This window comes from Hyposmocoma kahamanoa, unplaced genomic scaffold, assembly GCF_003589595.1.
Source record: "Hyposmocoma kahamanoa isolate Upper Pololo Valley unplaced genomic scaffold, ASM358959v1 99879, whole genome shotgun sequence".
Taxonomy (NCBI): domain Eukaryota; kingdom Metazoa; phylum Arthropoda; class Insecta; order Lepidoptera; family Cosmopterigidae; genus Hyposmocoma; species Hyposmocoma kahamanoa.
The window spans coordinates 7,937,948-7,954,964 of NW_020656077.1; the positions used below are offsets into that span (position 1 = coordinate 7,937,948).

General features: G+C 35.2%; 1 protein-coding gene across 1 annotated transcript in view; it reads right to left on the reverse strand.

Moving 5' to 3' along the window:
• The window catches only part of LOC113239375 (phosphatidylinositol 4-kinase type 2-beta), a 27,287-nt gene extending 10,665 nt beyond the window's left edge, over positions 1-16,622 (reverse strand). Inside the window, exons 1-3 of the mRNA XM_026476354.1 lie at positions 16,329-16,622; positions 12,436-12,554; positions 7,407-7,607 (exon numbers count right to left, since the gene is read on the reverse strand). Of these exons, the coding sequence (XP_026332139.1) occupies positions 7,407-7,607; positions 12,436-12,554; positions 16,329-16,554 (546 nt within the window). The 5' untranslated portion in view covers positions 16,555-16,622. The remainder of the gene's footprint in view (positions 1-7,406; positions 7,608-12,435; positions 12,555-16,328) is intronic.
• Between the last annotated feature and the right edge of the window lie 395 nt (positions 16,623-17,017).

Consider the following 17,017-nt stretch of genomic DNA (forward strand, 5'->3'; position numbering starts at 1 on the left):
ACCGACGTTTCGGTCAACCGTGACCATGGGACCTGTAAAGGGCCCGAAACGTCGGTTTGTTTGAAAAAACAAATATACGCGATTTAAATCCGGAAAAATAGTTTCATTTCCTATGTGTAACAATCGCGAAAACCTAAGAACTCGATATCTATACAATTGTTTGCAAAGTAATAGATCAAATTGAATACCATCGAGAAACCTTCGATTTGTTTTTAACGACAGAAATGTTTTCATCAATTTTCATAATTCGATACCTCCAATGAACACTACGCCATCTTTATTTTTTGGTCGTCTTCTGTTATTTTTGTAAACAGCCATATTTATTTGCCTTAGTAAATAAATATGGCTGTTTAATATAAATATAATCTTAGTTGTGCTCCCCGAATTCTGTGAAAAAAAGAAACAAGAACAAAAAGAAACGAATTTTGTAAAAAAAAAAGAAACAAAAAATAAAAACAGAACAGGTTCAAAAATTAAGTTGGCTTAGTGTTCATTGGAGGTCGATACCTCCCTAATTGTAAATTAATTTAAATTTCAACATTCCCAAAATGTTGTCATTTCTTTTTTATATTTTCTTTTCTTTCACTTCTTAATTATATTATCTTAGCATCTTAATATGACATCTCAAATTTTTGAGATTCAGTACTTCTTATTTAGTTATTTTATTCAAGTATCTCCGCCATCTACAGTCTTAAATATATATTAAAGTTAATTTGTATGACTCAATAAGTATTAATGACATAAGACAAATATGGTAACTCCATACAAACGTAGCAGCGCGACTTGTACGTGTGTATGGACGCACACATTCAAATAATCTCGCGGTGCGCTCGTAGTACGTGTGTATGGACGCACACATTCAAATAATCTCGCGGTGCGCTCGTATTGCACTGCACAGGTCATCGCACGCGCCATTCATTATAAAATAGAAGCGGTCGCTCGGTATTAAAAATAGTACTAACAGTAGCCATGTTTATCGTTGTTTGTGATAGTTTGAACAAGACTGAATAATCAAGAAACCAATTCGCGAAGCAGGTATATTAATAAGTGAGTAAGTATGAAAATCAATTACTGTCCGCTTTTCTAAACTTTTAAATCTAGATGAGCTATGTAAACAGGCATAAGTTTTTTTACTTACTTCGTTTCATCTTTCAAAAAACGAAAGAAACCCTCTTTTAATCCTGTTTAGATGATTAAAACAGCCGTACACAGCACAATTCACGACCATTCTAAATAGTACACAAAATGATGCAAAATGTATATTAATGCACAAAGTTCGTAATGAAAATATGAAAACTATATTCAAATATCAAAGTCGTCTCAGAGCGAAAACGGCTCGCCGACAGCCTTGTTCTCGTTCAGTCAATGTGACCGTCAATGTGCGGGCCGTGGTGCGGTACTGAAAGCTAGGGAGGAGCGGAGAGTGTCCGTTCTCATTACTTATTTGTTCTCTGATATTGCATCAACAAATATTTCAATTCTCGCCTCGCCCATCCTCGTTAATCCACATCATTTCCACCGAAGATGCGCTAGGAATTAAAATTTTACCAAACAAATTTTAATCGTCGTCTCGCCGGTGGAAAAGCATCTTTATTATATTAAGGTTGGCATGACCTCGGTGACCCAGCAGAGGCGCAGGTTATTAGATCCCTTTCTAAATTGGTTCTGACCTGGTTAGTGCTCTAGCTCATTGCACGGGTACCCGTACTAGTAAAGGGAATTCACTAGTTTATGATTAGGGCTTTGGTGCAGTTGTTTGGCACGTTATTCAAATGTTTTAACTTGACAAGCCGGAATAAACTTTACAAATAACACCTAAACGCACGATAGTAAAAGAAAGTAATTCTTTAGTCACACATAATTTTTTAATTCCACATGTGAATAGCATCAATTGAGGCAAACATCAATTGAAGTTATTTTTAGTAGAGAGTGTTACCAGTTCGTAAAAAAAATATATAGAAAATGTCGTTTTACTTTACGACAGCACGCATTTGCATAATATGTAAAATTCAAAATTGAAATTAACATGGCTTGTACTTATTGATGTTCTCAAAAAAGGCCGGGTATGAAAAGATTGATAGGAGGAGGCGAAGGAGGTTTCTCAGGAGCGTAGCAGGTGAAGGTCCATCGGCACTGCCTACCCCGAAGGGAGACAGGCGCGATATGTATATATGCATGCGTATTTTGTACTTTTGTTATACGCAACCCATTAGAACTTGATTGTGTTTGCCCGAAACGACGCCATTATCACCATGGACAAATGGTTGTGGATATCAATTAATAACTCTTTAATATGAAATATAAAAAATCAGTTTTTTTTCTAGTAATATTATTCAAATATCGACCACTCAGCTAAAATTATTTGACAAACAAGCGTGTCAATAGATGGCATTGTGTTACAAAATGATTTACTAACGCTTGCTAATATGAGTAGATGGCGCTAATACTAAACAAAATAAAAAGATAGCCGGCAGTATCCATAAAAATCTGTGCAATAAGCGCCATCTAGTTGATTTGTTTGTTATCATTGGAAATTAAAGTAGCTTTGATAAATTGCTGCTCCTCAATGTAAAACAAATTAAGTACAAAAATAGCTATACGTACTAAACACCCGACTACGCTGTCTTGTACCGCGATTAGCAGTCGCCTTGAATTATTGATCCATGTTATCATTCAACTTTTAAGAATCAATTTTATGGTAATCTTTCGCATCAGCAAGATACTCGTATTATTAAACATTTCTATAAATAATTGCTTTAGCAAAATGGGTCTTATATAAACAAAATCAGTTTTATAAATATCGCAAAAGCATATTTAACACAATTTCAAAAGGCCGCAACGTGCGTCAAAGCGTAAAGCAACTTTGGTATAAACAATTATACATCTTTATGTATTTACTAGGTGGTGTCCGTGACTTCATGCCGTCATGCCTGACGGAAAGAAGAATGACTTCAACCATTGACTTACAATTATATGGACGTCGGGTCCGCGCTAAAAAGTGTCCGAACTTATAGGGCGTTAAAATCGTATACAGAGCGTCATTCACGCTTTAGTCTTCGTTTGTTCGACTGACAGCGAAGCAAGCAAAATTAGACAGTACTGCGATGACATTACAATTTAAATTCAACGTTTTAGCTTTCTCGTATTCCTTTACATGTCACTACGTTTAAATAGGTTGACTTGGGACATTTTTTTCGTGGTTTTTGTATTAGACCCGTCGTCCATCTATTTGTAAGTCAATGACTTCAACGATCTTTTAATTTCGATTAAACGTTGTAGTATAATTGTGGCCAAAGAACGTTGTTATCAGAGTACAATTTTTTTTTGCTTTCCTACAAATATACCAATGAGTATACTTAATGTATAATAATCGTATTAGTCGTATACCACCTGTAACAAATAACATACCACACAACTCGTTGCAAGATTTAATAAAACTCGCACAAAGCAAGTTTTGAACCACAGAGCTGGGCGAATGTTTGTCCGTAATAATTGATTTCGCAGTGCTTCCAGCGGTCGGTTATCAAATGAGATAGCGGGCATGCGTGTATCTTATTATTTAACTTATTATATAACACATCAACAAAAACTTACGGACGGAACAAAAAAGGCGCAAATAATATATACAGTAGCATACTATAGTACTGCCACCTTACTTATTTCTGTCGCTAAGCAGTAATGTCAGCATTACTGTGTTCCGATTCTGAAGGGTGAGGGTGCTGGTCAAATTACAGGCACATGGGACTTGTTAACTCATGACTCAGGGTGACGGGCGCAGTGGCAGTGCCCCTCAGATCTCTGCGACTTGAACTGTTATGGACAGGCGTGTAGCTTACCATTCGGCTCACGACTTGTTCGTCCCGTCATTTGATATTATAAAAAACAAAATATACAGGGTGTAATCGTTAAGTATGTCCACGCAATTGTTAATATAAGAGATATAATATTAGTTTAAAAACCTTTAAACTAAAATCGAAATAATATATTAATAACATAAATGTAATAAATATATAATCATACATATAACCAACAAACCTAATGTATACATATTTATATATGATACATACAATAACAGAAGATGATGATGGTGATTATCGCTGTGACAAACAATTTAAAAGATGCTCATGGACATTCTTTTTGAAAGAGAATAAACTAGGAGACCTCCTGATGGAGTCCGGGAGCGCATTCCAGAGACGTGTTCAATGGAGAGTGAAAGAATTAGACATGAAGCCAGAATGAAAGAGAGGTATAGACAGTGAAAGAGATTTAATGGATCCAAGGGGGCGGTTGTAAGTTGACGTCACTTACTTTAAAAAAAAAGCATTAATCAAGTATTAGGTAAGTAAATCTTCGCTCATTGGGCGCATTTGTAACGTAACCAAGTAGGACGTACAATCAACTTGAGCCGGTCAGAAATGGAAGTCCGTGCAATAAAAGCGAAAAGGCCGTTACACATTTCGCTACCGTTTGAACTACCAACGACTTTTTCGCTGTTATTACACGGATATAAAACTATTTCTTGTCGACTTAATGACAAGCCGTGTCGTACAGTGTGACTCCTATATCCAGCTTTTAAAATAGTGACATCTGCGTTTTCTCATGTTAATTAACTTAACACCAGACTTACAAATCGTATATTATATTCATTTCATTATAAAATTAAGCATTTCCTCCAAAAAAGTGAAAATGATCAAATTGTTAGTTTGGCCCTCATACTTAGAACCCATCGATATAGTCATTCTTATTTCTACACAGTTCCAATATACGAGTATGTATATAATTGAAATAATTTAATAATGTCTAATATATTTCTTTATATATAACTCCGATGTTAATAAGAGCTAAATCATAAAACAACTTGACTTAAAAATGCATAAAGCTAGAGTTACGACGACAAAAACCCACACGACTTTGTTTCCGCAACTTCATTAAGGGTTATCAATACAAGTGCTTTGTTCACAGATTCTGATAATTCGGTCTATCACAACACAGATAAGCAAAAGTTAATAAATTACGATAACGATAACAAAAAATCGACCTATCAAAAATAGTGCGGCATTATTGATTATGTACGGTTCCATAGGTGTAATAAAATTAAAACCACTTAAACAAATAAAATACTGTAATATAGTAATGGAAAGTTCAAGTGCACATTTAACCGATTGGCGTGTGTGAAAGCGCTTATGAGTGTTGATGAGGCGAAGATACGTTGTCAGGCACATCGGGTCTTTGCCTACATCGATGGGAAAAGGGCCTCAATGTAGATTAATAATGACAATCTACGGCGACCTAACGGCATGCACTGTGGGCACTGGAGGAGAAGGTCCCGGGTTCGATTCCCGGTAGGATCAATTTGAGAAATGGACTTTTTTAAATTGGTTCTGGGGGTCGATTCACAACCTTACGATAACTCAGTTACCGACCGATTCGATTTGATATAGACGTGTGTCGATTGTGATCGATAGAATCAAAATGATTCGAACAGCAACTGTGACCCGATAACCCGAGTTGCTAGCTTCTAAATAACCCGATCATTTCAGAGTTTCATGGGTCATGCGCGCAATATTCGACTTTATTACAATAATTTCAGATATTATTCAACGATTCACAATATTATTTTTGTCTCGTTCACTCTCACGTGAAATCCCACTCACGACACGGTTCGCCTTCGCACTCTTCGTTTGGTTCCATCGAACATTTGTTCGATGGAACCTTCGTTCGATCGAACCAAAAAGTCAAGCAGTCGATCAACGAGTCAACGGGTCAACGGGTTAACGGATCAATAACTCTATCAATCATTCATAGCGTAATGTCCATTACATGGTAATTTTGTAAGTATAATCTGTTTTTCGGTATGTTGTGTTTATTTATGAGTGCACTAGCTATTATAAAAATATTAATGAATAATAAATAAGTAATTTTAAATGTTCATAAGCTTTTTGTTACGTATTTGTGTTTTGTAGGGGTTACTTTTCCTGAAAGAAATTTTAGTATGGTTTATCAATGATGCACTTAACTTTATACGCATTACTTATCAGCAGAAAAGAATAAAGGCTAATTGTATAATTTGATACTTTTAAACGCCATATGGAAGTATCGTGAGCGACGGGTGACCCGCTAAAAGATCGAACATATATGTGATCAATTCATTCACCCGTCATCGGAGGTACAAAAATGTGGCACGCTCGGTTTCGATCATCTATCGGCCAATAATAATAATAACGCACACACTCAACGTAGCCCCGCACTAGGTAAACCCTGTGTCGCGGGTGCCATGGACACACACAGACAACCACAAATTACACCCAAACTCACGAGAGAAATAAATGTAGTCCATACAAATATTTCTACCAGCCCGGGAATCGAACCTGGGACCTCTGCGTGGCAGTCACGAAGGCAGTTGAGTCCAATGTTAGCATTATCTTTGAAAAGCTGCCTACTTGTTTACCTTATTGATTATCTGCTATCCTTAGACGATAGGTTTGTCTGTAAACTCTTATGCACCCTGCGTACAGATTAGGCGAATGCGTTGCAAATACGCCAGTTTGCGAAAGGTTCGCGAGCTGCATACGAGCATTTCGTTGTTCTGTTCGCGTGCCGTTCGCGCGCCACATATATTAACATGTATTGTATCTGTACGCGCCCTAATAAAGTTCTCGAAAACTGCAGATATTAGGTTTACATCAGTTTATCAAACAAACTAAAACTCAAATATATCTTTATTTCATACTAGCTGGTGCCCGCGACTTTTGTCTGCGTAGAATAAGAACTTAAATGTGAATTTTCAGATCCCTAACTTGAAAAATGACTGGTCCTTCATATAAACTTTCACCTCATATTTCGGAACCTTTAAGGTTTTTTTGTTTTGTGGAAAATGTAAGCTATGTCCTTCTCCTAAGTTCCATCTACCTCTATACCAAAATTCATAAAATTTGGTTCAGAATTAAGGCGTGAAAACGTAATAGACCAGAATTACTTTCGCATTTATAATATTAGTTTGGATGGATGTACTCGATGAAATTTTTATAGGATAATTTATTTAGTTCTTTTTTAACTGATCGATAACAAGTTTTTAATTAATTTTTACAAATATTAGTATAAATTAAGGCCACTTTACAATATATCAACATACAATACTAAAAGGTCCGCTGACACTGGACCAGAAAGATGTCTACAGTGTCACGTGGATTAGTCATGGTAGAACACGTTTCTGGTTTGACAGTATAGGTTTCTGTTTAATGGAGCAGCAAGTATGTAGAAAAGAGTAGCTATACCCCCGAAAAGTTTACACAGGTTTTAGCACAGCTGCCTGTTTACAATTACAAAGTAATTGCAGAGAAATATAATGTTTTTTTTTATTGATAATCCAGAAACAAAAATCGTGTTACATAATTAAAAAATCTTACCCTCGTCTTTGGCACAATCTTAAGGCCTATTTTGGAGTCGACGAGACTGGCGCCGGCCTCCGACAAGTAGCCTTGGTTGGGTATTAGGCAAGAACGACCGAAGCAGCACGGACAGCAAAGCTTGTGCATCCATTTCGTCCATTTAGGGTTCAGCCGCCCGTAAGGTTCTTCATCTTTAGGCTTGAATACGCCGATTATTTTCTAGAAAATTACAAAATTAACGTCAACATAGGAAAGTAACACCACCCGCGCTGTTTGTTTCTGGGATGGTTGGTCTGGAGTCACTTGTACTTAGGCGAAATTTTACTTAGAGCGATGTCCAACTGAAACGAGTTGCGTCGGCGTTACTAACGATTGAGGTGGTCTTAGTAAAACTAACATGGATTTTTTTTTCCTTTAATCAGCAATTTAGTCTTCAAACTAAATAAATATAATATCAGTGCACTACGCCATTGACCCGCCATTGCAGAGCAGAATACCAAAAAATTGCAATGGCAGTTGAGCGAACGAGTCGAACGAACGAATGGCTCGATTAACTTTAAGCGGAATACCGATTGTACAAGATCCTGCCATTGACACTCTGACGACACACAACTGAGATGATTTAAAATTAGTAGACTTGGGGCCCTGATCGATGACGCTGAGTTGTAATACATATAAATTAGACGGCGCGCGGCGACGGAACGCGTGCACAAGGGGACAGGAGACGAAGCGGGGAGGCGTGTTGCGGTGCGTGAGTAAAGCTCTAGACAGACAGACTGCATTTTAACTGCACTCCGACGCTATACGGACGCTATATAGATGACGCTGATAATGCACTGGCAGCGCCCTTGCCCACTACTGATATTTTTCTATTTTAGAAGACTGGGTTTATTACACCTTACAAGAATTCAATTACCGACCACCAGGACGATTGTCTTGTCGAATGAGTTCCTTGCACTTTACACTCCTACTTACTTACACACAAGAGGTTTTATGAGCAGGTATTTACACTATTATCACCAATACAATGTTACCGACATACCAAGTAAGAAAAACATTCTCAAATTTTCCTTGCCCCGACATTGTCGGATGATAATGTCTGCTCCCGGTTTGGTGCTGTATGCATGTGAACATACTCCAAACCGGACTAACCACAGGCTGGACAAATCTGAGCAGCCTCAGTAGTAAGAGCATCACAGTTAAGGTATACCACTTTTAATAGGTGTTTTCAAAAGTCAAATTATATTGATCAAATTCAAACCATTTTATTTCATAGGTAAGCAAATTACACTTGAATTCGTCGTACTAATTAAACTGTATCACTCATTCGCAAGGCAGAGCCCCTGAGAAAAATTAGCAAGAAACTTTAGGGGTCGTATTCTAGAACTCGTCTCAATGCTCAAGTCAGGATTTGAGTATGGTTTAAAGCACTCGAAATCATACTCAAGTCCCCGCCATTAGTGTCGTATTTCCAGTGCAATCCTGACTTGAGCATTGAGTAGAGTTCTAGAATACGACTCTGAGTGTTGCTCTTTTAAAATACATTTGAATACATTTAACATTTATAGTCTGTCTTTTTTGAAGACGGAGTAAAATGACATTTGTAGGGTTGCCAGTTTTCATAAACTTAAATAGTTATGAGTCGTTTTCAGATAACCTCCAAAAAAGTGTCACTTTCAATAACTTTTATGTTATTACATGAACGCTAAGCGTTATTTATTTAATATGATTGCTTGCTTATTTAGTCTGTGTTACACATAAAAAGACTACTTTACTACGTCACAGTAATAATTAAAAATTGAAAAAGTGGGCAATTACTCATTCATGGGAGCCGGTTCCACGTCGCCCTAATTTTAAGAAAAGAAGAAAAAAAATAAACGCTCGTGGAAATCGCAATATTTCCCATCGAGGATAAACTCTAATAACTTTCACGTCGAATACAAACCGTAACTTTCCAATTTATTATAAACAAACATGTTTTCTTGGGAATACAAAATGTGTTTCAATTTTTCTTATCATTAGCGTCACTTTAACTAAAAACCCCCTAATAACAAAAGTTAACACCGAATCACCTTCACGCTTCGCACACGTGAGAAGGGGCTCCTGTCGGATTGGAGTGTACACAGTGAAGTAACCTGTGCATCTCCGTTTTAGCAAAAAATCAACTTAAATACCAATTTCAGCGCTAGTGACTAAATCGTTCTCATTATTGTAAAGCAATCTATCTAAATAAGTATTAAGTAATCGTTTTATAAACTTTATTGTACATCAATCAGACAAAGGAACTTTAAAATCCATGCACTTTTATAACGGTCCAGCATATTGTAGACACTTGACAATTAAAAATATATCCAAATATCATTATTGTCGCTCTCATTCTTGTCTACGTTTAAGTCAAATAGTTACTTTAAGCCAAACATTTACTTGAAATATAACAATTAGATGGTGATAGTGGTGGTGATGACGGTGGTGACGATGGTGATGGTGGTGATGATGACGATGATGGTGGTGGTGATGATGACGATGATTGTGATGATGATGTGAATGGTAATGATGCTGATGATAATGGTGATCATGATGATGATGTTGATGGTGGTGATGATGATATATTGATGTACAACAAAGTTTATATGACATTAACAAAATACTTCTTTAGATTTATTTATTAATTACATATAGACACACAATCTATCTATCTATTCTAATAATCTATCTAATATATAAATAGTCTATCTAGAAGTTACATTAAAATATTTGTTACGTGTTCTTTTTTAAACGATTAAATGTGTGTTGTAATAATAATTTCTCATTACTGCGCCGTCTTTCTCATTTATGTTTATGAGAAAATCATTCGTGTTACTGCAATCTCATTCGTGTGATCAAAAATATTTATAATTTGTTGTACTTTACTTAAATATTTCTGTGATTTCATAATTATTGACATTGCTTGAACTTATTTGTACGATTAAGACCTTAAAACCAAAAGAAAAAAGGGTTTTACAAAAATGACACAAAAAGTGCCATTGAAATGCGGAAAGTGAAAGTCACTCTTATGTAATTGCTGTCGCTAGTTTTATCGATAGATTGTGAAAGAAGATTAAGTTTTGCCAAAAATGACTGTTTGTGAATGTGTATTGCCTTGTAAACCGACTTCAAAAAAGGAGGAGGTTCTCAATTCGTCTGGAAGTTTTTTTGTATGTATGTTAGGGCGCGTTCCCACTATGTCGTCACGTTTTATTATCGTTGGACGACTTGCCCATCTCTGGCTACGACCCAACGCTACTGCAAAGCGAGCAGAGGGCGCGGGGTACGAGAGGGGAGGGCAGAGAGCAGAATACGTGCGGACAGCGATAAATAAAACGTGACGATAGTAGGAGCTGCGACAATCTGTCGTCACGTTTTTATCGTCAGATGACTGTCGTGCTAGCTGTTCCCACTGTGACGATAGTTTCTGGTTGTAACGATAAAAATAGTGAACGACAGTTAAACGTGTCGTGCTGTATGTGAACAACTTCATTTAAATATACAAGCCACGACACTGTAAACTGCACGACAATCTGTCGTCACGACATAGTGGGAACGCGCCCTTACGCAATAACTCCGCCATTTGTGAACCAATTTTGATGATTTTTTTTTTGTTGGAAAGAAGGTACCTCAGATGTGGTCCCATTTAAATTTCAAGAAAATATTCCACCTCTAAGGGTGGCAAACTAGGGGATGAATGACTTTTGAGGTCGGTTTTTTAGCCGGAGGTCAGGTTATTAATTCTTTTAACTAACAGTTGGCCTACCTATATTGAATGTAAAAGAAAAAGTTTAAAATGTGTCTCCTTTTTGTATTTTTCATAAACGTAGTTCTAAATACAGTGTATGTATGTATGAACGTACAAAAATTGACAATTGAAATGAACTTGTGCTCAGTAATTGGATGAATAATGGGTCGAGAATGATTTAAATGAAACAAGTTCAGCTATTATTCCATAAGCGTGACTATTATTCAGTCGATAGTCGATAGAATATTTATCAACTGCAATCACTAGCTGATTGCGAACTGGCAACATTTTTGCGCAATAAACTGTCATTTTACTTGTTATTTTATTTATGTCTTCAAAATAGACAGACTACACAATATTTATTTCAAAAATCTTAGATTAAGACTACCTGCAAGAGCTAAACGGGTCACTTCCACGGATTTTTATCATCCAAGTACGCAGAAGCTGTGTAATAAAAATATAACCTTTACTGTAAAGTTTTTGATTCACTATAGTTTTAAGCCTCGTAATTGGCAAATTCCGAATATCAACCGGAATCTTATTATAAAAGCTTATACAATATACATATTGCCCCTTAAATGATTTTTTGTGATCAATACAAAACAGTTTTATTTATATTTACAATTGCAAAACTTTTCTTTTAAACACATTACCATAGTAAACTAATTGTTAGTAACACATCAAAAATATGGAACAAAATATCACACATCCACAAGAATTCTTCAATCTTTTAATATTGTTGGCATTGGCTACGAATTCTAATTAGTAATTACCACAACAGATCAATTTCACGAAATTCAATGAAAACACCTTAATAATAATAACGTCTATACAGAGTGGAAGAAAATCATTAGGATAAATTTCATGGATGTCTTAAATTGAAAGATTCAATGTTTATTTGAGATATTTCATCCTTATCATTGATTCTATTTATTAGTACAATAAAATAGACAGTGTTTATTTTTTGCATTTATTTTTAATTCGATGCCCGGCTTAAGCGAGCTTTTCAACAAATCTGTGAATTCAGTTATTTGTATCAAGAAAAATAAAAGTACCTTAAAATAAAAGTCCCTTTAAGTAATATTAGCTACCTTAAACATTTAAGGTACCTAGTTAGTTCCTCTTCATGTCCCACTGAGTTTTCCCACCATACATGAAGTAATGAAAAGCATTTACATTTATATTTTCTACACTTGGCAAATATTCTATTACGCAATATCTTAAGATGTGTATTAACTGTTACTTTATACTTGAATTATAAAAAATTCAACTTACCCCACCAGGGTTCTTGACAAAGTAAGAACCACTGGAACCTTGATATATCCGCTCAGGGTATATGCCATTATCGATTGCCACTTCCGCCTGCCACACCAGCTCACTGAACTGTGGATCATCTGTAAAAACACAAGGTAGGTAATGCTTAACCAAGACCATTTAATCTGTGGCACATGGTGTCCTTAACGATTTTGGTACAGTAACGTCCTAGAGCCACGCGGTGGCTCCAACGCGCAGCTGTTTTTCCATCCACGATTTTTTTTTAATTTGCAATTAAAAAAAAAATTTTACATAGAAAAATACCAAAATCGTTAGGGACACTGTGTGTCTCTACGACGCGTGACGGGTTTGAATGACAACTGTGGTGGTTTTAATCGAAGCTATAACAAGACACATGTAAAAATCGTGCACATTCTGTCTGTTTGAGATTTATATGAATTTGCTCAGATGGCCATAGTTAATTTAGTGAAGCCGTATCCAGGTGTCCTAGACACCTGGATACGGCTTCACTAAATTAAAGGAAATTTGCTTAAATTACACAGAGGCCAAGCAAAAAAGTGAGTTGTAAAAAGTGTATCCATCACTACATTCAACTGGATTGCATCATATTTAAATTTTATTTTGTAAGCAGCAAGAAATAATTTTGCAACATTTTATTATTAACTTCTATATAAAAAATGTTCACCAAGTCCATGTTGAGCAATTCATTGCATTTTTTATTTATTGCAAAGCAAAAAGAAAGAGGTGGCAGGTACCTAGAAATCACTTAAACAGAGAGTATCCTGTGCCATATACATATGGATTCAAGACATCTTTTGTTGTGTTTTAACCTACTTAATCACGTCACAATAAGGTAGACATTTATTTATCTATTTTTATTTCACATTTTTAGGGAAAGTAATAGCTAACATTTTTTATTCAATCCCTTTTCATTGAATGAAGCTTAGTAGATAGGCACATGTCCATCTTTACAGTACAAATGGACGTAACTTAGAATTTTGACAAATGAACATTTTTAGTTTTTTAGAGGTTTCATAATTGATGATGAAAGATTAAATTATGTTTTGATCTCAATGTGCACTCGTGAACAAAAAGTTATTGACATTATCAATTTAATTTCTACTGGCCACCTACTGAAGTAAAACAATTTTCATACTAACTGGTTACCTTATCAGTCATAGTCAGCCATAAAGTATTTATGTTTGATCATAAGTATTTCAACAGTATTTTTATATTGTTGATATAAAACAAATATTTGTTTATATATAAATAATTATTTATGACAAAATTTATCAATGCTCTAAAAAAATTAAAATTTTAGTTTCCCAGCAAAAAGACTGCAGTATTTAAATGACATGTTTTCCTCTTCTGGATGACCTCTATTGCACTCTAATCTACATATGGTAAACACCCGACTTAAAGTGACTCTGGGAAGCGCTGTTTCCTTGTTAAACGATTCAATGTAAAGCATTGGCGATTGGTTACACAGTTGTGAAGGCATGTATCATTTTGATCGCATGATATGACTTTGATCACAGGCTATTCAGTGTTCTCTTATTATTACGTAATGGACAACTCACAGAGCGTTGTTCTGGTGCAGTGCACCATGATTTGATCTAGAAAAACAGCGTTGCATGCTATGAACATGCATATTTTGTAAGATTGTGAATATAACCCAAAAGACCAAACCATTTCATACAATAGAATAGTATAATGTTTATTTGCCAGTAAAGTTTTATCGTCAGACGACTGTCGTGCTAGCTGTTCCCACTGTGACGATAGTTTCTGGTTGTAACGAGAAAAAATCGTGAACGACAGTTAAACGCGTCGTGCTATATGTGAACAACTTCATTTAAATATACAAGCCACGACACTGTACACTGCACGACAATCTGTCATCACGACATAGTGGGAACGCGCCCTTACGCAATAACTCCGCCATTTGTGAACCAATTTTGATGATTATTTTTTTGTTGGAAAGAAGGTACCTCAGATGTGGTCCCATTTAAATTTCAAGAAAATATTCCACCTCTAAGGGTGGCAAACTAGGGGATGAATGAATTTTGAGGTCGGTTTTTTTAACCGGAGGTTAGGTTATTCATTCTTACTTTAACAGTTGGCCTACCTATATTGAATTTTCATAACATAACATAAACATTTCATACAATAGAATAGTATAATGTTTATTTGCCAGTAAACATAATTAATTTATACTGGTCTAAAGTTACATTGTTCTAAACTTGCATATACACAAATATCACTTAATGACATAAAGTAAATTTTTACTGAACATATCTCATACATAAAGTATGGTGACACTGTACTGTTTTATGTCCTAATGATTGTAGGCAACAATAAACTAGATGCAAATGGTGGAAAGTCATAAAAACCTTGACACCTACTTTCTTTTTATACAGACGGCAGTACATGAAGCTACAATCTTGATTGTGTTCCATTGCACTGGGAGCAATATTCAAACAAAAGCATATCTAGCTTGATGTGCTGTTGACTGTGCATATTACAATCATACTAACGTTAAACAAACAAACTCATATGCTTAATGTTTAAATTAACATAACTTTTTTGTACTGTTAATTTACTATTATTATTATATACACTAATTTTTTATTATTATTATTGATTGTATGACCATCAATTGTACAAGGTGAGTTATACATAGTAAGAATATCAGTATAGCTTTGTATAGATTTTATATTATATTGACTGTGAACTGGCAACTGGTACTATCACAATTTTCTAAAGATATCACTTTCTAATACCATTTTATACTATTTCATACTCCACAGTGTTGCAAGAAATTCCACTATGTATTTTTATTTAATAAACCACATGCTATATAAATGACGCAAATAAGTTTTTCCTTCATCGCGTAAAGTTGTCAAAATTGAGATAGTACTGGTTGCGAGTTCACAGCCGATATTGTACAATCAACCACATCATCCACAGATTATGTACAAAATAAAACTATTCAATTGAAGCATTATCACTATTGAATTTAAAAAAAATCCAATGCTAACAAGGAAAATACATTTTAAAAAACAGTTTCACATCCCACTACAGTGCAATACCCAATATTTCAACAACCGCCTTCTTTAATTTGTATTTAGACAGATCAAAAATGTCTACTTCTGACAATAGCTCAATATAATTATGTAATATTCACCATAGAGGAGAGTGCATACCAGAATTTGTCCTACAGGATGTAAGAGCAAATAGTCCATAATGATGACAATATGGTATACCATATGGTAAAGATGTATGGTATGATGGTATGTCATAGTAAAGAAACAAATGAATATTTAGACAGTTGAAAACATCAAAAAGTGAATAAAAATAACTTCTGTGTCACTTACCGCACTCAAACTGTTCCACCATCATTTTTTAAAACACAACAAAATGTGAAAATGTGAACAACTACCCATTCATTACAGTTGACTGAAATTGATTGTTACTATGTTCAGACAAGTTGTACCTACTTCCAAAGAGAATGTTTTTTTTAACTTAATAACATCTGTGTGTACAGTGCAGCTTTCAAGTTACAGATACAAAATTTATTTACAAGCATTTACTTTATTAGTAAACCTGATTTAATGAATTGATTAGTGTAATCATATTAATTTATATCAAGGGTAAAGTTGTACACATCAAGGCTATCTTTACAATTGCACTTTTATTTCGTAAATCGACATATATATTATACGCGTAATCTGAAAACCTACAATGTTAGAAAGACCTACAAGTGTTTTAACAACATCACTATCCAGAAATATTAGAAACCATATGTTTATAGTGAGTTTGCGTCGTCATTAAAGCTTAATTGGGCGAGTATATGAGTCACATATCAAAGACGTCGCAAATGTGTAGGTACTTACCTGGAAAATGGTTGCACGATACTTCGAAGTCACTGCGACTACCCAGAAGGGGCTGCGACTCCCGGCTTAAGCCTGGGGAATCCACGTTGCCTTCGAATCCGATCTCTGGCACTAAATAAATCTCTTCAGCGCTGCTCGATAATGATACCACGCCGTCATCGGGAGGTGCGATGGTTGAATTCGGTTTGTCGAAATCGAGATTCAACAGAGTCTCTTCCGTACTCATGAGTATTGTTACACAGAAAATCTCTGCAGAGCGTCATTTAAGTCTTTGTTTCACAATCATTTACACAAACACTTTTGACTTAACTTCTCTCAACCAGCAGTGTGACAAAGATTATAGACTGACGTGATTGACAAAATGGATGACAAGTGGAAAAAACTCATAAACAAGTTGTTATTTTTTTTTTATTTATGATGCGTTCTTCGTTGCTATAGTCGGTTTGTAATCGATTTCAAAGTCGATGTATATACTTTGTATATAAGAGTATGTATATGTATGTACTTTAATCTTTTTACGTTATAGAGTCACCACACTTATCGGCGCGAAATTGGCTTGAGGCGAATTTTTTTATCACACTAATAATAGGGGTTAAAGTATGAAATTGCCGATTTGTACTGAAAATCTAAATTGTTTATTTATTAAATTTTTAACAAATTTATTTAATCAAAATAGTTGCCATTATTAT